The sequence below is a fragment of the Dermacentor silvarum genome, chromosome 9, assembly GCF_013339745.2.
Source record: "Dermacentor silvarum isolate Dsil-2018 chromosome 9, BIME_Dsil_1.4, whole genome shotgun sequence".
Classification (NCBI taxonomy): domain Eukaryota; kingdom Metazoa; phylum Arthropoda; class Arachnida; order Ixodida; family Ixodidae; genus Dermacentor; species Dermacentor silvarum.
The window spans coordinates 11,997,973-12,020,569 of NC_051162.1; the positions used below are offsets into that span (position 1 = coordinate 11,997,973).

The following is a 22,597-nucleotide window of genomic DNA, read 5'->3' on the forward strand; positions in this document are numbered from 1 at the left end:
AACGAAAACCAAATCTAGCAGAGCGCCACCTTCAACGAAATAACAACGCACTATCAGCTGTCGAGGAGGGCCTTCTCGCTCCCCCACGCTAAACTCAATAGGTCACAGTCATCGATATTCAGAATGCTTCAGACAGGGTCGTTCCCCTCGAGAGGCAGACTGAGCCTTTCTTCACCAGAGGTAGAGCCGCAATGTCCGGATTGTGGCGAATCATACTGCTCGCTAGCGCACATGCTCTGGCAATGCTCCGCGTTAAGCGGCACCATGTTCCGTAAAGAAGAAGACTGGGAGGACGCCCTGCGAAGCGACGACCACCAGACCCAGCTCCGGGCTGTCCAGAGGGCTCACGAAAGGGCGGAGGCTCACGGGCTTCCCGTCCCAACGTGGGTGCGGCCCGCGACCCCTGCCGACCACTAAACAAAGAGTGGGTGAGGAGGGGTTCCTCAGGACTCAATAAAGTTATTTCCTCCTATTTCCTCCTAGCAGAGCGCCGCATCGTGTAGGTTTATTGGTAATCTGGACAAGGTCAAATAAAATGGAAAAGGCAACTAGTTCTCCATTTGTTGAAGTCTCTTTCACAAGTGTTAAAATATGCCAATGAATGCCGGGGGCTATAAAATCACCCATGCAAATGAGGTTACCCGCATTTAACTGCTGCTCGTTAATATAGCGACTAAGAGAGTTATAACATGGTCTACAGAGGAACTTGGTGGACGGTAAACGACGCCTATCACGACATGTGCTTTCTCTAGATAAAGTTTACACCAGACTGATTCTATGTCACCTGGTGGTGACAATCGTGAAAATTTGAGATCCGATCGAAAAAGCATCGCAACGCCGCCACCTTTAGAATGACGCTGATCTGCGCCAACCGCAACGTAGCCAGGAGGAGTGAACTTAGGGTCTAGTCTATCATCATGCAGCCGAGTCTCTGTGATACCAACCACATGACGCGAGTGTGCACAAGTTAAAGACAAAAAGTCTCCGAACTTGTTAGTTATGCTCCTGGCATTGAGGTTTAAAATTGAAAAGTTACAATTGGAATTACGAGCCTGTCAGTCAGAAGAAGTGGAACGTAGTGACTCGGAAGGTTTAGCTGCAGGCGACGAATCGGGCGGTGTTGACCGAGATGCTCTGTTATTAAAGGATTTCGGTCTCTGATAAGGGCATTGGGTACACCATCCCAACTGTAGCGAACTTTGTCGATAAAAACGTAATCATAGCGTAGCTTGACAACAGAGCCCTGTCTTCGAAAAGTTGCTGAGGCGTCCCAAATTTTTTTCCGGACTGCACGAACGCTGGCTGAAAAATCTTCAGTGATGCAATATTGCGATCCTTTAAGCTTCGAGACGTTTTTCATCACCGCAGACTTTTCCCGAAGCAGCTTAAGAATAACTGGGCGTGGACGCTCTCTGCGCTTTCCGCTGATCCTGTGGCAACGCTCAGTATGTGGGGGCGTGATTTGCAGTATACCAGAAAATATCTGTCCAACCCCATCTAGCAAAGTCTTCTCATCTTCATTCGTTTTTTTTTTCGCCCTAGCCGTGAATGTTGTTGCAACGGTATTGGTTATCAAGGTCGTCATTCTTGGCAACCAACTGAGCCACAGTTCCAGTTAGTGTTTTAACCTCGGAGCGGAGAAGATCGGAAACATGGGAATCGACCTTCTGGCCTGTTGTAGGTGATTCAAGTACTGCTACACGGGTTTCCAGCGCATCAAAACGCGAGTTTACAGAAGCTTGGAATGACTTAATTTTGGCAAGGTCCTCAACCATCCGTTTTTGTCGTTCAAGAACCTCAGTAAGCATACTGACAGTGTCAGCGTTTTCGCTCGAACATGCCGCAGTAGCCGAGTGTTGAGGGGTCATTTTGGAGCGCGTACAGCGTTCAGAAGAACTGTTACTAGAACCATTACTTTTCGATGAATTGCCGGGGCTTTTTTGAGGGATCAACTTTGGGGGGACGAGGATTCAGCTCCACGTCTCCACGCCTCCATGAGTAAGTAGGCAGGTTCCTGAGATTAAAAAGCTGACGCCAGTTTCGGCCATTGCATTAAAAAGTTTGAAAAAATAATTACAAAGACGTTCTAGAAAAGACAACGGTGACTAATTGCCTATGAGCAACTGCTCAATGAATTTCCCTAACACAGAGCGTCAAACAACTACCAGGATGAGGCACACGAAAAACGGCAATGCGAGTGCTGATTGCCGCTCGTATTTCTGTTTCCGGGCGCCTTCCTTCGTTGTTTGCTCGCACTGTGTTCGGGCTTTTGTTTCAGCGTACTGACATTGTTGAATAGCAACATTCGATTGATTTATTGAACTGAAAACAACTTCATTATTTATGACTTTGTCGAAACAACCGTTGAAGTGGATGCAGTAATGTGGCAAGGGTGACAAAAAAGTTTCCCAGAACAAGCTTGTTAGTTCGTCAGTTGCCAGAATTCCCCTAGTTGTGAATCCCTCAGGTAATAGTGCAATTATTATCGCATTGAAAACCCGCCGCGGTGGCTCAGTCAGCTAAGGCGTTGCGCTGCTGAGCGCGAGATCGCGGGATCGAATCCCGGGAGCGGCAGCCGCATATCGATGGAGGCGAAATGCAAAAATGCCCGTGTGCTTGCGTTGTAGTACACGTCAAAGAGCCCCAGGTGGTCAAAATTAATCCGGATACCTCCACTACGGCGTTCCTCATAATCAGAACAGGTTTGGGCACGTAAAACCTCAGAAAGAAGAAGATTATCACATTGAAAGAAGAAATGCTGCGCAAAGCATGCGAGTATGCACTGCCGCGCACAGCTGTGGCAAAGCGCTTAAGCCGATAAAAGCAAATTGGCAGCATTGCATGAAAGGCGAAGCATTGAAAGCGATGGCAAGGTTTAGCGTGGCATCTGAACTCCGCCGACGCTGTTCTAGCGGCAAACCACTCCTGAGTGGTGGAGGAATGTCTATGAAAGGAAATGAAGTTACGAAAGGTATTTTGTCTTTCCAACGCGGTTGCGACATGTTGGCACGACGCAGCACTCAAGGCGACTCCTGTTGGAACAGCGCAGCTACCAGGCGTCACGAAGCGCTGGCGAGATAAGCGCTGCCAGTGGCGTTACAAGCGTCGCACGTCGAATGTTCATGAATTGAAGCCGTCGACATTAGTGAGCGCCCACTGAAATATTATATAACGTTAGCTTGACGCTTACTGCACCAACAACGCGCCGTGTCGTGGCTTTAGCGTTGTGCTTATGATAAGCCCGAGGGCGCAGGATCAAAATCCAGCCGCGGCGGCCGCGTTTCGATGGGAGCGAAATGCAAGAAAATGCCCGTGCATCGGGTGCACGTTACAGAACACCAGGTGGTAGAAATCAATACGGAGTCAGGCACTACTGCGTCCCTCATAATCAAATGGTAGTTTTTCCACGTAAAACCCCACAATTTGATTCTGAAGCGAAGGCTTCATTACGCTACCTCGGGCAGCCGTCTGCGACTCAACAGTTTTCACCTTGAGAGCTAGAGGTCAAACCACAAGAGAGCATTAAGGCGCGTTTATAGTCCGACGTTATCGGCACGCTGGCGAGCGTCATCAGACGCCGGGCGCGTCGGAGCGCATTGGTCGCGCGTCCGGTCAGGTTGGTGGCGCCAGTACGTCGAACCATCGGTCGAACTTTAGCCGCTGTTGTTCTCGCCAACGTGACAAAACGTGGGCGCGCGTTCACGCTACATCGGACTATATTTAGGCCTTTACGGAACCCTGAAAGGAGACATTGCCACCGTTGCCCGAGTAGAGTTGGGCCCGCTGCAAGTTGCAACCAGGTCTCACTACTTTACTGATTCCCACAGTGTCTTCATATAGCATAAAAAAAGATGAATAAACGCTGTATTCATTTCAAACATGTCTGTATATTATTGCGAAACCACACCTCGCCCACAGCTCCACAATGGGCCAGGGCAGTGAAGCTTTCGCTATCAACCAGGGTTAACCACAGCTAAACCACACCAATTTTTTTCTGCTGTTCCGACCACAGCAAGCACACAGCAGATCAGCAGGAACACTAAGGTGCTGTGTGCGTGCGAACAGCGCTTATACCAGCAATGTCCTTGCTCCACCACCGAAGTGAGGTGCGCCCTCGTCGCTTGGTTGTTTTGCAGCCAAACACACTTCGCGTTTCTGCAGAACCTCCAAGAGCGATTCACGCATGCGCCGTCAGCGGGCTAGCACGACAACGGTGCTGACAGCGTGAATTCACCTCGAGCGTCGATATAACTTCTATCGCAACAAAAGCAAACAAACGCACTCTTTCGTATGATAAGTTGCGCATGATACCATACATGCATATAACATGCCAGGCGACGTTTCTGAAAAATGCCCACCTCTAGGAACGGTGAGCATTGCCATATCTGTGTGCAGCTATCCCGGAAACACGCACGCGAGATACGCATGCTCTCTTTAAATCGGGAGACCATCGTAATTTTTCGCATCGCGCGTTCGGCCTTCCAAAGGCTATTGTAAGTAAAGCGGCAAACTATAATACTCTATTTTCCAATGACCCCAATAAAGCTGTATTATATGACAAACTATCGAGTGATGAAATTGAAGCACCTAGTTGCACAATATACCAGATGATGATATGATATGATGATATAACGTAACAAATACCTGATTTATTGCACTTCGGTGAGAAAATGTTACATGGTTACTGCCTGTTTCGTATGATCTCGGCCGATCCTCAAAGTAGTGGCTATGCTCGGCCGTTCCCGAAGACAGTGGCATAGCGTCTCTAAACGCTGGCTGCCGTGAGAGAAGGATTGAGGAAACTGGCATGGGGCCTGTATTCTGAAACGTTCCATTTGGGGGAAATTTCTTTTTTTCTTTTTTTTGGCTTTCAGGCGCGCGCTGATTGGCTGGTTGTCAATGGTTGAGCAAAACCGGAAAAGAAGTCGCGCCACCTAGTAGTTCCGGTATATCTCACTTTGACGTTACGGTGTCAGTGGGTGCTCTCGACATGTACTGAATAAACGAACACGCCTGCGTCGTACTGTGGCCGATACATTCGAAAACATCACACCCGAGTCACTCTGCAGTCGCACGGTGCGCCCTCTCTTGTGTTTTGCGAAGCGTTCGAGTGCGCGTGTTGGTAGTGTATGCTGACGTCATGGGTAAGCAGCCGGTTGACAAATTGAACGCGACTTTCGCCTAGGCGAAATATCGCCGAAGTGGAACGTTTCAGAACACGGCCCATGTTCTCTCACGAAGAAAGGAAATCGATTGCGACCTGACGCACTCGCCAAGTGTATCAAAGAGCTCGCTTGCACCTGGCAAGGAGTGTAGCAAGGTTGTCGTTCTCTATCACCGTAGATGCTTATGTGGCCTTGTCGGTAAACCATTCGGCTGTTGGGCTGAGTGAGCTTCGTTCGAATACCATCATCGTACACGTAACTGCGTTATTCAAGGGGCTGCAAGCGAGGCCGAGACAGGAACTTATCTATCTGCCATGTAAGTTTATTAATAGGCAAATAATGTCTCGCTTGAAAACGGTTGCAGATGTAAGCTATGCGTCCGTCATACGCAAGATTAGGGAGTCCAGGCGCCTGCCAACAGTAGGACTTGATGCGTTTAGCATTGAATCAATATTGCCACCGTCGAAACGAGTTATGTATGAAGCGTGTACTGCAGGCGGCACTCCACTTTGGCGCTGATGACGATGATGATGATTTATTGGCGTTCCCTTTTAAAGGGGGCGGTGACAAAAAGTCACCGAGCCTGCGTGAGTTACTCAGGTGTGCCACGGATGCTTTCATTCTAGCATTTTTGTATACATCTCTTTATTCTTAGTTCTCTTCCTCAAAACTTCTCTGCCTACCTTGTACCGCTACCTATGACTGTAACAGATCCGGTCGTATCAATATATTCCCTGCCTTTCTTTCAACAATACTTTAAACGTCTCTTGCTTATTTCGACTGCTGATCGGTTGATGCTTTCGTCCACTTTAAATCCAAACGCTTCTGGGAGTAGCACGTTACCTACGGTTCTCGCTGGGTGGATCCCGTCGCATTCCATTAGGATGTGCTGAGTGGTCTCTGGATCTTTACTGCAGCATACACATGCCTCATCTAGTTCCGAATATGTTTTTGTTCCGAATAGCTCCGGTATGTTTTTGTCCTTAGGCAACCTGGCTCGAGCCTCAAGTAGCAAGGCACTGCCCTTTGTGTAGAGGTTTTCCCTCCTAATTTCTTTCTTCTCATTCTTGTAAATCTCCATTGTCCTTTTTGTTTCCATTCTTTGCATCCAATTCACGGTCTCTATTTCTCTCACTTTCTGATGACTCCTGGTGATGATGATGATGATTTATTGGCATCCCCTTTGAAACGGGGCGGCGACAAATAGTCACTTAGCCTGCTTGATTTAATCAGGTATACTATACATGTTCTTAATCTAGCATTTTTGTATACCTCTCATTATTTTTCTTTTTCAAAAATTTACCTTGTACCGCTGCCTATGATTTTAAGAGATCAGGTCGTATCCATTTTTTCCCTGCTTTTTTTCCACCAGTACTCTAATCGTCTCTTGCTGATCTCTACGGCTGATCTGTTTATGTTTCCTTCCACTTTAAACCCAAGCGCTTCTGGGAGTTGCACGTTACCTACGGTTCTCGCTGGGTGGATCCCGTCGCATTCCCTTAGGATGTGCTGAGTGGTCTCTGGATCTTTACTGCAGCATACACATGTCTCATCTAGTTCCGAATATTTGTTCCGATATGTTTTCGTCCTTAGGCAACCGGCTCGAGCCTCAAATAGCAGGGCACTGCCTTTTGTGTTATCGTACAGATTTTCCCTTCTAATTTCTTTCTTCTCATTCTTGTAAATCTCCATTGTCCTTTTGTTTCCATTCTTTGCATCCACATGTTCTTAATCTAGCATTTTTGTATACCTCTCATTATTTTTCTTTTTCAAAAATTTACCTTGTACCGCTGCCTATGATTTTAAGAGATCAGGTCGTATCCATTTTTTCCCTGCTTTTTTTCCACCAGTACTCTAATCGTCTCTTGCTGATCTCTACGGCTGATCTGTTTATGTTTCCTTCCACTTTAAACCCAAGCGCTTCTGGGAGTTGCACGTTACCTACGGTTCTCGCTGGGTGGATCCCGTCGCATTCCCTTAGGATGTGCTGAGTGGTCTCTGGATCTTTACTGCAGCATACACATGTCTCATCTAGTTCCGAATATTTGTTCCGATATGTTTTCGTCCTTAGGCAACCGGCTCGAGCCTCAAATAGCAGGGCACTGCCTTTTGTGTTATCGTACAGATTTTCCCTTCTAATTTCTTTCTTCTCATTCTTGTAAATCTCCATTGTCCTTTTTGTTTCCATTCTTTGCATCCAATTCACGGTCTCTATTTCTCTCACTTTCTTTCTGATGACCCCTGGTTGTCTATTTACAGTTTCGATTATCCTGTACTTGGTTGCCAACTTCCTTGACCTCTTCCTGAGTTCCTCCATTCTATGTCCACGCTTTTCATGTAGAGATACTTGTGCACTTTAGCCGCCCATTTATTTTCATCCATGTTCCTGAGCCTTTCTTCAAAACTAATTTTGCTCTGTGCTTCTCTGACTTCAAAAGAGGCCCAACCCATGTCACCATGCACTGCCTCATTTGTCGTATTACCGTGGGCTCCCAAAGCCAACCGGCCTACTGATCTTTGGTTAACTTCCAAACCCGCCAATATATCCGATTTTAAGCATATAATGGCATTTGCGAATGTTAGCGCTGGCACCATTACTCCTTTCCAGATTCCACGCACCACCTCATACTTATTGTGGCCCCACAGTGCTCTGTGTTTCATTATTGCTGCATTCCGCTTCCCCTTTATTTTCAGATTATCTTGGTGGTTGCTTGAGTAATTCTTTCCTTCGTTTATTTGTACGCCGAGGTACTTATATTGCTTCACTATGGGTAATACTTGCTGTTGAATTGACACCACGAAGTTACTCGTGTGTTCATTAAAGATCATAATCCCTGATTTCTCTGTGCTAAACTTAAGGCCTAGATTTGTCGCTGCGTTCCCACAGATATTCGCAAGTATCTGTAAATCTTTTTTATTGTCCGCTAGTAGCCCAATGTCGTCTGCGTACATCAGTCCAGGGACCTTCTGTTGCACCATTTGTCCATTACGCATGTAGGATAAATCAAAACCTAATTCGCTGTTTTCCAGTCGTCTTTCTATGCCCTTGACGTAAAGCGTGAACAACAATGGTGACAGAGGGCATCCTTGCTTCAATCCTTGGTGAATTCCCACCATTTCATTTCCTTTTCGGCCTTCCCATGCCACTTGTACTTGGTTGTCTCGATATATCTCCCTCAGCAGCGCCACGAAATCGTCATCTATGCCTTCGTGCTGAAGAATATCCCACAACAATTCCCTATCTACGTTGTCATAAGCTCCTTTAATATCTAGAAATGCTTTCCATAAAAGTCTTTTCTGAGCTACTGAAATCTCTATGCACTGAGTTAGTACAAACATATTATGCTCTAAGCGTCTGCCTGGCCTTAACCCATTCTGTAGTTCCCCCAATGCACCGTTTTTCTCCACCCACTTCGACAGTTCTAATTTTATGGCTTGCATTGCCATTCTATATATCACCGACGTTACTGTAACTGGCCTGTACGAGCTCGTCTTATCCTTATCTCCTTTGCCTTTGTAGATGAGATTCATCTTGCTTTCACGCCATCCAACGGGAATATTCTTTGTTCTAATCACTTGCTCTATGGCATTAGTCAGCAGTGCTTTGCTTTTTGGACCGAGGTTTTTGATTAGCTGTATTGGGATTTCATCGGGTCCTGCTGCCGTGTTGTTAGGGACATTTTCTGTTGCCTTTTTCCAATAAAAGCTTTCTATGCTAAATTTTGATCTCTCAGGCCTCTCTGTTGTTGCTGGATCTGTTGTCTGAACTACGCTTTTTCTCGTGCCGAAGTTATCCCTAATAACGTCTGTGATGTACCGCAGCGCGTCATCGCCTTCGTAGATGTTACTGTCTTCATGGTTTCCCTAAGAACGCGGCGCCATCTAGCGGCGCGGCCTCGAAACCCTCGCATGGCTTCCGAAAGCGCGCCGGTGTGCACGTACGCTAAGAAACGCGTCATGATGCAGCCTTCTCTCGCGCCTCAGTCTGGACACGCTGCGCCATCTAGTGGCACTGCCAAGGCGCGTGGCCTCAGAGGCGAGAAGCGTGGCGCGCCGGTTCCTGCGCACACTGAGAATTGTTCTGTCGCCTGCCGTGGCACATACTCAGTGACTCAAGTTGGTGAGAGCTTCATTGAAGAGCACCACATACCTGGTGCATTCATGGCGCTGCCTGCTAAAGCCTCGAGTTGGTGTCTTTGAGGAACCCGCGTGATGTGGGTTCCCTCAGCATCGGATAAATTTAGTGTATTTTCGTCATTGTAGAGCGGCGCACACCTACAGGCACATACCCAGAGACCCAAGTTGACATCAAAACGATTCATTCAAGACCAGCATAGACCGATTGACACATACCCGCTGCTCCAAGTCGGTGTCAATGAGTTTCATACATACCCAATTCCACATCTACAGAAACCCATGTCGGCGGGAAAGAGGTTCGTTGAAGAGTGGCGCATGTGTGCACATTGCGAGACTCAAGTTGGTCCGACGGTTGGCTTCGAACCCTGTTCCCTCAGCACGGCTGCCCGATGCTTTAATCATTCGACCGTGGGCTACACAGTAACACAGGTTGGCGTGAAAATGGTTAGAAACATAGATAGATAGATAGATAGATAGATAGATAGATAGATAGATAGATAGATAGATAGATAGAAAGCTAGATAGATAGATAATAGATAGATAGATAGATAGATAGATAGATAGATAGATAGATAGATAGATAGATAGATAGATAGATAGATAGATAGATAGATAGATAGATAGATAGATAGATAGATAGATAGATAGATAGATAGATAGATAGATAGATAGATAGATAGATAGATAGATAGCGGGAAGTCCGTGAAGTACCGTAAGAATGCTAACGCCTTAAAAGGAGCATCGAATCAATATGCTTTGTCAATGGCGTCGCGTTTCAGCTTTCTTGCTGAAAATAAATATCTAAACACTCGAAATTAAGCGACATATTTCGCGGGTGTGTGCAACAGTAGTTTACCTGAAGTCCAGGTGTGCCAGCCTCCGCGCCAGTTCAGGGAAGTAACTCCTTCGCAGGGCCCTGAGTTCACTGGCCTTCAGAGTAATTCTCTCCACTACGTCGAGGCCCGCGAGTGCTCTGTCTTCGAAGTGTTCTAGTTTGGTGTTTTCAATCTCGAAGTCGTAGAGACCACTGAGGCCGTCAAACCAGCGCCTCCTTAGAACGTGGATGGCACTGTTGGTTACTAGAACCTTCTTTAGTCCATGCATGATGGCCAAGGAGCTGTTTCCCAGGTCAAGCGTTGACTGCCGTACGTCCAGGTCGTGCACAAAACTCGCGACCCGCCTGCCCTGCACCACGCCAGGGTTGTGCATACGGAACTGCGACTCCGTGACTATGACTGTCACCACTTCGAGCCTGTCGAATAGGTCCGGCGTCAGGGTGAAGTTGATGTGCTTCAGCGCGAGCGCGTTCATCTTGTAACTGCTCAGGTAGCTCAGGATGGACCTTAAGGAGCGCTCGTTGGTAATGGCTGAACACATCACTCGAATACCCAGAACGGTCGGGGTGCATCTGCACGGATGGATGTTGCTCTTTGACGGACAGACGGCGGACGTGTACCTCGCGCGACACACACCCAGAAGGGCCAGCGCCAGGACGCACGCGACTCGAAGCGGCCGAGCCGAAGCGGCAGCCATCGTCGTTCGAGCACCCTGGGTTCGCTCGCGTTCTTCTCGCTGCACCAATGTCCCAACACACAATGCCTCGCCTAGGAACGGAGCGGGGCGGAGCGCCGATAGCGCGTGCCTTATCTACGTTGCTATAAACGTGTTTCGTCGATAATGGGTCTTCGATAAGCCCTCCAGCCCACTGGCTACCTTGTGGATCTCATTACGCCTTCCACATACGACGTTCTGAAGGCGACCGACGCACATTGGTGATAAATCATGGACTTTTGTTCCCTTCGCTGTATGACCGTGCACTATCCATGTTGTGAGCTTCTGAACTGGTTTAGTTGACAGGATGCTTGGGAGCATTTAGATATCATAATTCTTGCGCCGCTGGAACCTGACCACAAATAGGGTCACGCGATGATGCTTTTTTCCCGTCAAAAGAAAACGAGTTAGCTTCGTGAGCCGCCACTATTGCATAAATGTTCGTACTTATTAATAAAAATCTCCGAGCCCATCCAAGCTCTTGGTATGTTTATGAGTTGTGAATGCATGATTGTTCATTTGAATGCCACTGAGCGGTCTTTCAAGTTATGAGCACCTTGCGGGCCAGCGCGCGCGTTGAGACGGTTGCCAAAGCCTGCTAGATAGCACAGGGCCAGTGCCCTTCTAGCGGTGACGTTAAGATACCTTGCTCGACTGCCATCGAATCTAATGGGGACGCTCCCGAGTAAGCCGCGGCGATTTCGACGTCACCGCTTACGTCAGCCGGGCTTGACAATGGAAATTTCGGTCCAAGTAGCATGATGTCATAAAGCAGAATGCATTGGCCTGGTATGTAGGACGCACTGGCTTAGCCCAATGGGTAAAAAACTCGGCTTCTGAGCGTGGGGTAATAGGTCCGACAAGGGTAGCGATGAGGGCTAGTTGCTGATTCATGAGGAACACTGTTGATGCAGCGCGAAGCGTAACACGGACATAAGAAGGCACAAGTAAATAGAGCGCTGTGTGTTGTCTTGTTACTTGTGCCTTCTTGTGCACGTGTTACCTTTCGCGCTGCATCAAAAACGTTCCTCATAGGTCCAAAACTCCCTACCACCAGCGTTTTTCATTTTTAATTTATTCTGTCTTTTTATACAATAACTTCTTAATAGCGATTACCGAGGCGAAGTTGCAACGCACGTTAGAGCTTTCGCGAACAAGGAACGCGCGAATAACACAGGCCTCCTGAATCGAGGGTAACGCCGCGTCGCCGCGGTGCCTTCTCCTGTCACGCAAGACCTGGCGCGGTAGCAGTTGTGTTATCTTCCGCCCGCTCTGCTTCATCGAGGCGCGCACGTGACGTGGCGTCGCAGACAATGAGAATTTAGGTGCCATTTTGATGCTCCAGACGACAGACGCCGGTTTTTTCGCTCAATAGGCAGTTTGATGCTTTCGCATCAATAATCAGCATGCTAATCCTGAAACTTCGTCGTCACTTTTTTTCCGTTTTTTTAATGAGAGAGCATTATATGGCTCATGAAGCAGAAAATCCGGTGGCGTGGCCGGAGATGCTACAAAACATCACGTGGTCACACCGACAGACCGCGCGCCAGGTGATGCTTCCATTTGTAGAAGTGTACGCGACGCCACGTGCACTTCCGCCAATGAGCGAAAAGTGGCTCCGATAAATGAACAAGTCACCGGCCTGGTCACAGACAGACCGCGCCGGTGGCCGGTCTATATACAGGGTGTTTCAGCGAACACTTTCAAAATTTTTTTAAGGTTTCTTGTGGCAGATAGCACAATTCTAGTTCATGAGCTGGTCTGCTCGAAGAGGCGGACATTACTTGCACAAAAATGTTGAAATGCATAATGGACTAAATTAACAAAAAAGGACTACCTAAGTGCAAGACAGGGCGACAGGGCTAATTTGAGAGTACTTCATCCTGCCGTGGACACAACAATAGGCTGATGATGATGACGATGATGTATTTAGTTAACCAAACGACCACGATATACGGTCCTACATGTGATGACGTGCGAATCCTGATATGTCTAGTTAAAGGAATGCATGTTGTTTCTACTAAGATTTACGAAATCTTTATATATCCCCTCTGGCACATAGCACACTCCTAGTCCTTGACATGGTTTTCTCATAGGCTTTAGAAAATCCCTATCCACTCAAGACGCCATGCTACTCATCAGGAGCGCCGTCATAGACAACAAATCCAGGGATGTAAAAGGCATCTTGGCGCTCGACCTAACAAAGGCCTTCGACATGGTCAGGCACGAACACATCCTCAACGAAATCTGCACTTTAGATCTTATAGTAAATTTCCACAATTTTGTAAGATCGTTTTTGGATAACCGAACGGCCACCATAAACGTCGGACAAATCAGAAGCAGAAAGCACATGCTAGGTAACATCGGCACCCCGCAAGGGTCAGTGCTTTCGCCGCTTCTTTTCAACATCGCAATGCACGATCTCGCAAACAAACTCTCGAAAGTCCCGGGGGTAGGGCACGCGATTTACGCGGACGACATCACCATTTGGTCCACGAGCAGCCCGCTAGGCACTCTGGAGCAGAACCTACAGCAAGCGCTGGACACCACGGAGGCTTTCCTTACAAACACGGGACTGAAGCTCTCCCTCAGCAAATCAGAGCTCCTCCTGTGCAAACAAGGCCCCAGGCAGAGACGGCCCCTTAGCTTCCTCCCCGTTCACCTACGCACCAGGGACGGAGGAAATATCCCCAGGTGTAACACAATTAAGGTCCTGGGCACGGTCATTGGGGCTTACAGCAATGACAACGCGAAGGCACTAAAACGCATCACAAAGAGCACCCACAACTTCACCAGGGTCATATCACGAGTCGCCAGAAAAAGGGACGGACTGAAAGATAACAACCTCATGAAAGCATTTCATGCCTTCCTCATCAGCCACATAACCTACGCCGCCCCCTTCCTCAACTGGAAGAAGACGGAGCTGAACAAAATCGACACACTAATCAGAACAGGATTGAAAAAGGTCCTAAGCCTCCCTAGAAACACCAGCACGGAACGACTCCTCCAATTGGGGCTACACAACACGGCAACAGAACTCTTTGAAGCACAGCGAAACGCCCAAATTAGTCGACTCTCACTCACAAAGGCGGGCATCGAGATATTACTAGAAACAGACATACAGCCCCTCTTCATGCCACCAGAGAGGTCACAACTATGCACAAATGCCAAGAGGTCAATAACCTTTGATCCAATCTCAAGAAACATACACCCGACCCACAACGAAGGGCGGAGAAAAGCGAGAGCGAAGGCTATCCTTGACAACATCAAACGTAACGGAACGCAAGTCCTCTTCGTTGAGGCGGCCAGATATTGGAATCGAGGCGCATACGCGGTCTCTGTGGTGGACACTCATGGCTCACTCGTCAACGCAGCCACGGTGGTTACCAACTTCACTCACGAAGCAGAAGAAATGGCCATCGCGGTGGCCCTTCGAAGCTGCAAAGAAGCCTCCGTCATTTACTCGGACTCAAGAACCGCCATCAGAACCTTCTCGGCGGCCCTCGTCTCTAGGAAAGCAGCTACGGTTGTCAACAAAATCTTCCAAGAAACGGGAGGAGACAACCTCACGTCCCCACACATCACATGGTTCTCGGCCCACATGGGCAATATTTCCGGACCTCCTGACTGTAATCCGAACGAGCGGGCACACCAACTGGCGCGATAACTCACATTCCGCGTCTGCGGTCCACCCCCTCGCTTCAACCCAGCCTGGAGGGATCTAGACAACCCCGCTCGTATCATATCACGAAATCAGTTCAAATCATAGATTAGCACGAAGAATTCTTCCTCCTCCTCACCAAAACCTCAAAAAAGCACAGGCCGTCACTAACAGACAGTTGCAGACTAGGACATACATCACACCAACAACACTAAGCAGGATCAATCCTGATCTTCCTACTGAATGCCCACACTGCGGCTACGAATGCAACTTCGAACACATGCTCTGGCTGTGCCCTGCCAACGCGGGCACGGACTTTCCTGACCAGTCCTCTTGGGACTCAGCGCTCAGAAGCACGGAGCTCATCGCTCAGCTCAAGGCTGTCCAGAGGGCCCGGTCCGTCGCCGAAGGACTCTGTCTACCGGCCCCGACCTCGGTGGAGCCACCGGATTGATTGACGGGGCCTCCGGCCCCGCTTTAATTCATTCTCCTCAGGACCTCATTAAAGTTCGTACTCACTCACTCACATGGTTTACTCGAAGTGGCGGACATTACTTAAGGAGTGTGCTGGAGTGCTCCAGCACACTCCTTAAGTAATGTCCGCCACTTCGAGTGTTCCGCCCCAGGAGTGTTCCCTTACTAAGGACATTACTTGCACAAGAAATGCAATATCGTGATCAACTAATTAAGAAAAAATCGCTAATTAGGTTTTAACTCATTATCATACGCCACATATTGTAATTTACAACTTTTAGCTCGTGAGATTGCTAGGAATATCGCCTTGAAAGAAATTTTCGGATGACATCATTTTCGAAATATGCACCATCACACTTGCTGTAATAATGTGCTATTGTTCCAGTTACCTTTTTGTAAGAAAACACTGTTTTATGCATTGAAGCTCAAAAGTAACTGTAACGCCAATGTATTTCTTCTGGTGTCACCCTGACAATTCGTTCCCATTGACTCGTTCCCATTGGACTTCGTTAAAACTTAAGTATAGCGAATGTTTGTTAAATATTTCATTATACATTTCGAGTTGCCGTCTAAATAATCTCCGCCTGTTTAGGCAATCCGGCTCAAGAATTATAGTTGTGCTGTCGCCAAGGATGATTTTATTGCGATAGCAATTATATGGACACTCCAAGCGGATTTCTGACGTCGGCGTCGGCATCGCCGTCGCTGTGAGGTTCCGTATAAAGTCCACTGGCGATAAAATCGTCGCTGCGCGCCGTATGTGCCAGTGAAAGCGCGCTAGGACGGAGAGCGAACTCACAGCGGAGAGCAAACACGACTTCCGTCGCGCGAAAGGCCGTGGGGGTATGGGAGGGAGGGAGGGGGTGCGAAGTTGTGTTAGGGTACCAAATGCGTATCTTTCAACCGGGCGCAAGGAGAACTGGCGACTCAGTCTCGCACGCGAAAGGAGGAAAGCGGAAAGGCAGCGTCGGAGGGAGGGTGCAGCTTCTACTCTGCCAACAACTACGCTTCTACTTTGGCCGGCTGCGGTGGTCGCCCGCACCGTATCGTGAAAGTGATCTCCACACGGCTCTGACCTTTGTATGCGCTGTGCATTCGCCGCTAAGTTTCCGTTGAAGCGATAGACCGCACGAACCTTCGCTCACTGCGGCGGCTGCGCTTGCTGCCAGCGTTTTGACAGTCGTTGTCTACGGTCATTCAGTGTGATCTATTCATGTTTGCTTGTGCGCGCTGACACGACGCTTGTTAATTCAGTTAGTAAGCGAATGTGTCCAAGTTTATTCAGCCGATAAAACTACTATCCCTACTCCGAATAGCTCTCTACTAATTTGCTATCGCAATTGATGCTTCGCCTTTCGGGCGAAACCGCGCCATTTTTAAAGTTTTCCTAATATCTTCGCAGAAAAACCCGGCATATATTTACATAGTGCGGGGTAGGAGTAACGCTGGCCCCGGAGGTACAATTTCAGCGAAATGAGTGCGAGATACGGAAAACGCACACTGTAACGTGTGTCGTACTCTTTTCTCCGAAATTGTACCAAGCTGGCGTCAAAGACATTCATTGGAGAGCAGCACGCATCTACTGGCACGTACGCAGTGCTCCAAGTGGGCGTCAAAGAGGTTCTTCGAACAGCGGTGCCTGCCCGCGTGCTATACAGCGACCCATATCGACGTGATAGAGGTTTGCGGCACGCATGGACACTCAGTGACCCACCGACGGCGGCTTTCGAACCCTCGATAGACCACTCGTTCGACCCATGCAGTCAAACAGGCAGTCCGGTGAACGGTTACGTACAAACATACAGAAATGCATAGCCTACGGATAATGCGTCAAGTGCCCTAATAATGCTAACCGCCAATAAAAGAGCCCTCAAATTCCTCCGATGCTGAGCCATATCGAACCCAGGTCACAAGAGTTTCTCGAGGAGAGCAACCCGACGCTTTAGTAGGCCACAAATTCACTGCGTATATGCCACTTTTCAATGAATGCCTTTCACGCCAGCGCTTTAGCGAGCTGTGCCATGAATGCATTGGGCCGCTCTACAGTGAACCTCTCGCCACCGAGCGTGTGCCACGGAGTGCGCGACCAGAACGACAACAATTCTCAGCGGCACCGGCGGCCCACGTCTGCCATCTGAGCGCGACCGGGTGAATTTTTCCTGAGTAGCTCGTATGGATTTCCCTTGTAGCTTCGTCAAATGGGTAGATTGAAATTTTTCCGTTTCCCCAATTTTTAGGTGTGCACGGCCCGACGAAACACGTCCTGAAGCGTGAACACAGTCACAGTGAATATTTCGCTAAGCATTACGACACACACGAAGACGAAGGGCCGCACAAGTATACAACGAGCTCAGTGTTTATACGTTTGGATTTCTTCGTCATCGTGCGTGTCTTGTATAACTAGCGCTGTTTTCACAATGTCACAATAATTAGGTTAGTTTCTTGCTCTTTCAAGAACGCAGCCAAATTAACAAAAGGCACAACACCTCAATCTGCCACATACCTTGCACTACTGACCAACCTTAAACAATCAATACATAAGGATTGGCTGTTGCGTAAAGCTTATAATCTGTGAGTATAAAAGCGCAAAAGACGGGACAAGAGAGTGCGAAACACACAGTACATACAGGTAAAATAAATGTTGGCCTTGACTAGCCACCACGAGATAGGCATCGTAGTTGGCATAATAAACATACATGGCAAAGCATATGTCCACATGGCTTACTTATGGCCGGCTTCTTCGCTCATATTTTCGTACTTGAGTATGTTTCCATAAACTGGTACAGGTTATGGTGAAAATTTGGGAGCGAAAGCGGCCTCACGGAACTGCTCGAATTTCAAACAGGAAAATAAACTTCCGTTTAAGACAAGTACATGCTTCCCGAATACGACGCAGAGTCGCGCATCGGCAGTTTTCACCAAGCGCTGGCACCTGTGATTGATGCTTGGCTCCTACGGAAATAACAAGTATACGTACATTCGAAATATTCCCGACGCACTTCTTTGCAATTCACGGTATTATGTAGGCCAGGGTAGGCAGATGTTATTTCCTTTTCTCTGCGAGGAATTCAGCTTTGTACTGTAAAGCCCCGTGCTACAGGACGCCCGGCGTGTTAGCCCCATCCATTTCCCGCTTTCACTGTCGATAGGCTGGCGTTTGGCTTGAAATCAAGATTTATAGAGCCGGGGTCATTACAGGCATATAGGCAACATTACAACTTAGAATTAGAGGTTATAATAAAGGGACAAAAGAACAAGAAGAGATGAGCACAATGCTAGACTCAGAGAGATGTGCCATAGAACATCATTAGCTCAAGCAGACTGAGGACTATTTGTCGCCGCCCCGGTTCGCTGGGGATGCCAATATAAATTATCAACATCATCATGGAATGTGCTGTGCACGGCACATGGAATGCTCTCCCCGTGCCTGCATCGTAATATTTGCTTCGCGCTAACATTCAGGCAAAATACATCTTTTTGGCATTGTATGAAAATTTCGTCCAAATAGTCACATTGTCTCTTAGAACGTCTTCAATATTCTATTTTTACGAGAAAAAGGAAAACTATAACTATTACTTCACAGCCACATTTCCAGTAATTAACTGCTACAGGTGCGCTTTTACACGATACAAATGAAATTCGAAGTGACACTGGTCATTTCGAAGTGACACTAGTCATTTCGAATAGCCATCCCTAGTAGTCAGAGTGCTTGAACCTGATGGCTGTATTTTTTAAAGCAAACTTGAACCTCTATACTTCGTGAGAGGCATGGTGTTAGGGATATTGTTTCGTCTGTACCGCTCCTGCTCGACCCAGAAAATAAGCGCGGAACACTTCTTAATCACACCGCTATAAAAAGATCGCAGTTTTGCTCGAAAGAAATTGCAACTGCGATAGAAACTTAGTATACAGCTATACGAAGTAAGGATAGTAGGCTTATTTGCCGTATGAACTGGCAAATATTCGCTTACTAACTAAATTAACAAGCCTGGTGTCCGGCGTGCAAGCTAGAAAACGTGAACACATCTCACTCGAACACCACGGGAATTCGCTGTCAAAACGCTGGAGGGAGAAAGCGCGGCAGCAGCAGCGAGCGAATTGACTTTCGTACTGCCTCTCGCTTCAACAAGAACCAAGCAGCCGGAACACAGCGAACACGAAGCTATCAGCACTTGGCGCACTCTGTCCCCATCGCAGATCGCTTTCAAGATAGGGCTTGCGCGGCCACGACATACGCAGCCGCCACCGGAGGGAACCCCTCCTCTTCCTCCCGCCAGTAGCCGTGTTTCCATGAATGCGACAGAATGCGACAGTAGCGCATCACATTTCCTAGCGCATCACGAGTAATGCGATGCGCCAGCGTTTACATGCAGCGCATCAATCACCCCTGGTGCGATGGTAGCGGTGTCGAAAATCGAAGGCAAACGAGCGCTTGCAGACGCATCCGGCGTGTCGCCACGCCGGAGCTCGGCGACCGCAGCAGATCCACAGCAAATCGCATTGGCCGTAATTCTTAAAGCGATGCGATCGCGTTTACATGCACTGCGAAAGTCGACTTACTCGTCTCAATCCCCCCCCCCCCTGTCTGACGCATTAATGCGACGCGCTTTCCTAGCGCACTATCCCCGTTTACATGGATGCGATGCGCTAAAAATTTAATGCGATGCGATGCGCCAGTTGTCACGTTCACATAAACGCGGCTAGTGTCTTACGAGCGACTGAGGACGGCGCGCTTCCTCCCCGCTTTCCACCCTTGTGCGCGCGAGATTGAGCCACCACCGTCGGCGCACGCTCGCATGCTTTCACTCACACATACAGCACACGGCGCGCGGCGACGAGGTTATCGCCCTTGGACTTTATACAGAACAGCACGGCGACGACGACTGCAAAACGCCCCCCCCCCCTCCCCCAAAATTTTCATCGTTCCGTGCCCATGTCCTTCGGCGCTGCGTATACCGGCCGAACGTGCCGCCGCGTAAGCGACCCGGAGCATCACAAAATAGCAGAGAACACCGCACCCGACAGTCGGCGCCCGATAAACAGACCGGACTGTGTCGCCCCTGCGAACCCCCCCCCCCCCCCCCCTTCTTCAGCCACAACTCTACGCACGGCCCGCTTCGCGCTGTCATGCTGTCAGCTATTAGTAAAATAGTATTTAAGAAGTCGCATAATACACAACCTGGGATTTTTACCGAAAATAATTACTGAAAAATAGGTGATTTCCTCAAATAGTCCAGGCCTTCAGCAAGTGGACCCCCTTCGAAAAAAAATCCTGTCTACGGTCCTGGTTGGAGCTATTTTCTTTGTTTACATAAACAGTTTTAGAGAATACATTCTTGACATAATACGAAATACATTTGAATATTCCCGCCACGCCAGTAATGTTTTGCGTACGCTTTCTTACAGAAAACAAAAACGGAAATGCTATCACCGCGACAAGTACGGTTGTTTACCTGAAGTCCAGGTGCGCCAACCTCGCCGCCAGTTCAGGGAAGTAACTCCTGCGAAGTGACTTGAGTTCATTGGCCTTCAGGACGACCCTCTCCACTTCGTTGAGTCCCGCGAGTGCTCGGTCTTCCAAGCTTCCCATCTTGGTGTGCTCAATTACGAGCCGGTCGAGATGGCTCATCCCGTTGAACCAGCGCCTTCTCAAAACTCTAATGGCGCTGTTGACGACATCGACCCGCCTGAGTCCCTGCAGTATGGCCAAGGAGCTGTCACCCAGGTCCAGCGTCGACTGCCTCACATTCAAAGCTTCGATGCGGCTCACCCCACCTGTGGCGTGTAGCTCGAAGGGGTTCTCCATCCGAAACTGCGATTCCATGACCTTCACCTCGATCACCTCGAGCCTGTCGAACAGGTCTGGCGTCAAGGTAAAGTTGATGTGCTCCAGTGAGAGTGCGTTCAGCTTATAGCTGCTCAGGTACCCCAGTATGATCCTCAGGGAGTGTTCGTTGGCGATGCCCGAGCACCGCACTCGGATGCCAAAAGCCACGCGTGTGCACGAGCACGGATGGATCATGCTGTCCGACGGGCACACGGCAGCCTGGTATCTTGCGTCACACAGCCCCGGACAGACCAGCAGGACCACCAAGGTGACGCGGAGCGGCCTAGCCAGAGCGGCAGCCATCATCGGTCGGGCGCCTTGTAGCGTTCTGCTTGCTGCGCCAATGTCCCAGCACACAATGCCTCGCGTTGAGCCGAGGGAACGCCTGACAATCGACTGCCTTATCGGTTGAGCGCAATGAAGGTGGTTCGTCGATAATTCGCCGGCGATAAGCCAGGTCTCACGGTGCGCGCCGGACTGGCTGCCTTGTGGATCTCATTACGCTTTCCACGTCAACTGGTCTAAAGAATATCGCCGCGCCATGCTAATTGAACCCAGGTTTCCTTTCACGTTGGTTTTTAACAGCTGCAATGTCAAGAGCCTCTGAGGTTATCTACATGAGAAGAAGCGTTGCAACATTTACGTAATCTGATGCTACAGCACTGCATACCTCAAGAACGTTCATATGTTATATACCATGTCTTCAAGAGACAACCGCTTTCATTTTCACCGTCAGTTTGTTTTGCGCCTATCAGTATGGCGCAAAGTGAACAGTCCCACCTTATTTTTTGACATAGCTGTTTTGACAAGCCAGTTAGCGCAGTTATTGACCCAAGGATGCAAATTGTGTGTGACGTTTTCTGAACAAGTACAAGGTAGTTTATATCTAGGGCTCCGTGTTTTCGGTGTTTATTATTGCGATAGCAGTTATATGGACACTTCAACCGGATTTCTGCCGTCGGCGTCGCCGTCACCGTCGCCGCGAGGTTCCCTATGGATAAAATCTTCGCCGCGCGCCGTATGCCCAAGCGGAAGGGTGCGGAGACGCGCGCTATCACGGAGAGCGAACGCACTCAATCTAGAGCACTGCACGGGCCGATTTTTGCGGCCCGGGCCCGGCCCGGGCCCGTTTTTACATTGGGCGGCCCGCCCGAGCCCGATCAAAACTTTTATGGCGAGACCCGGGCCCGGCCCGGGCCCGGAAATAATCTACGTTACCCGCCCGGCCCGGCCCGCCACCCTTTTACCTTAAGCCCGAGCCCGGCCCGAACCTGGCCCGAGACCGAAAAATACATGTTTTTCAGAGTTTAGAAGCCCGAGAATAACTCGCAGAAAGCCCGAGCCCGGCCCGGGCCCACGTCAAAAAACCCGAGCCCGGCCCGGGCCCGGGTCAAAAAGCACACGCCGTGCCCGAGCCCGGCCCGAGCCCGTGAAAAAACTGCTCTACCCGGCCCGGCCCGGCCCACGGGCCGGGCCGGGCCCGGGCTTTCGGGTAAGCCCGAGCCCGTGCAGTGCTCTAACTCAATCTCCCACGCGCAAGCAAGGAAGCGGGAAGCCAGCGCCGGAGGGAGCGGGGAGGGGGGGGGGCGCACTTCTACTCTGCCAACAACCGTGCTCGTCGCTCGCTCGCACCGTCGCTTATCTCCACACGGCTCTGACCTTTATGCGCCGTGCACTCGCCGCTCAGTTTCCGTTGAAGCGATAGACCGCACGTACCTTCGCCCGCTGCTGCGGCGTATATATGCGCTTGCTGCCAGCGTTTTGACAGTCGTTGTCTGCAGT

The 22,597-nt window shown here is 49.2% G+C and overlaps 1 protein-coding gene across 4 annotated transcripts in view; it reads right to left on the minus strand.

The window, feature by feature from the left end:
- Positions 1–22,597, minus strand: part of LOC119465135 (leucine-rich repeat and fibronectin type-III domain-containing protein 3) — a 197,818-nt gene that overhangs the window by 74,379 nt on the left and 100,842 nt on the right. Inside the window, exon 1 of one of the 4 annotated variants that reach the window (XM_037725935.2) lies at positions 20,442–21,232. The exons of 2 other annotated variants lie outside the window; for them this stretch is intronic. In XM_037725935.2, the coding sequence (XP_037581863.1) occupies positions 20,442–21,121 (680 nt within the window). In that variant the 5' untranslated portion in view covers positions 21,122–21,232. Of the gene's footprint in view, positions 1–10,158; positions 11,031–20,441; positions 21,233–22,597 lie in introns of those variants that run through there. One more of the 4 variants, XM_049655948.1, reaches the window with a different exon arrangement.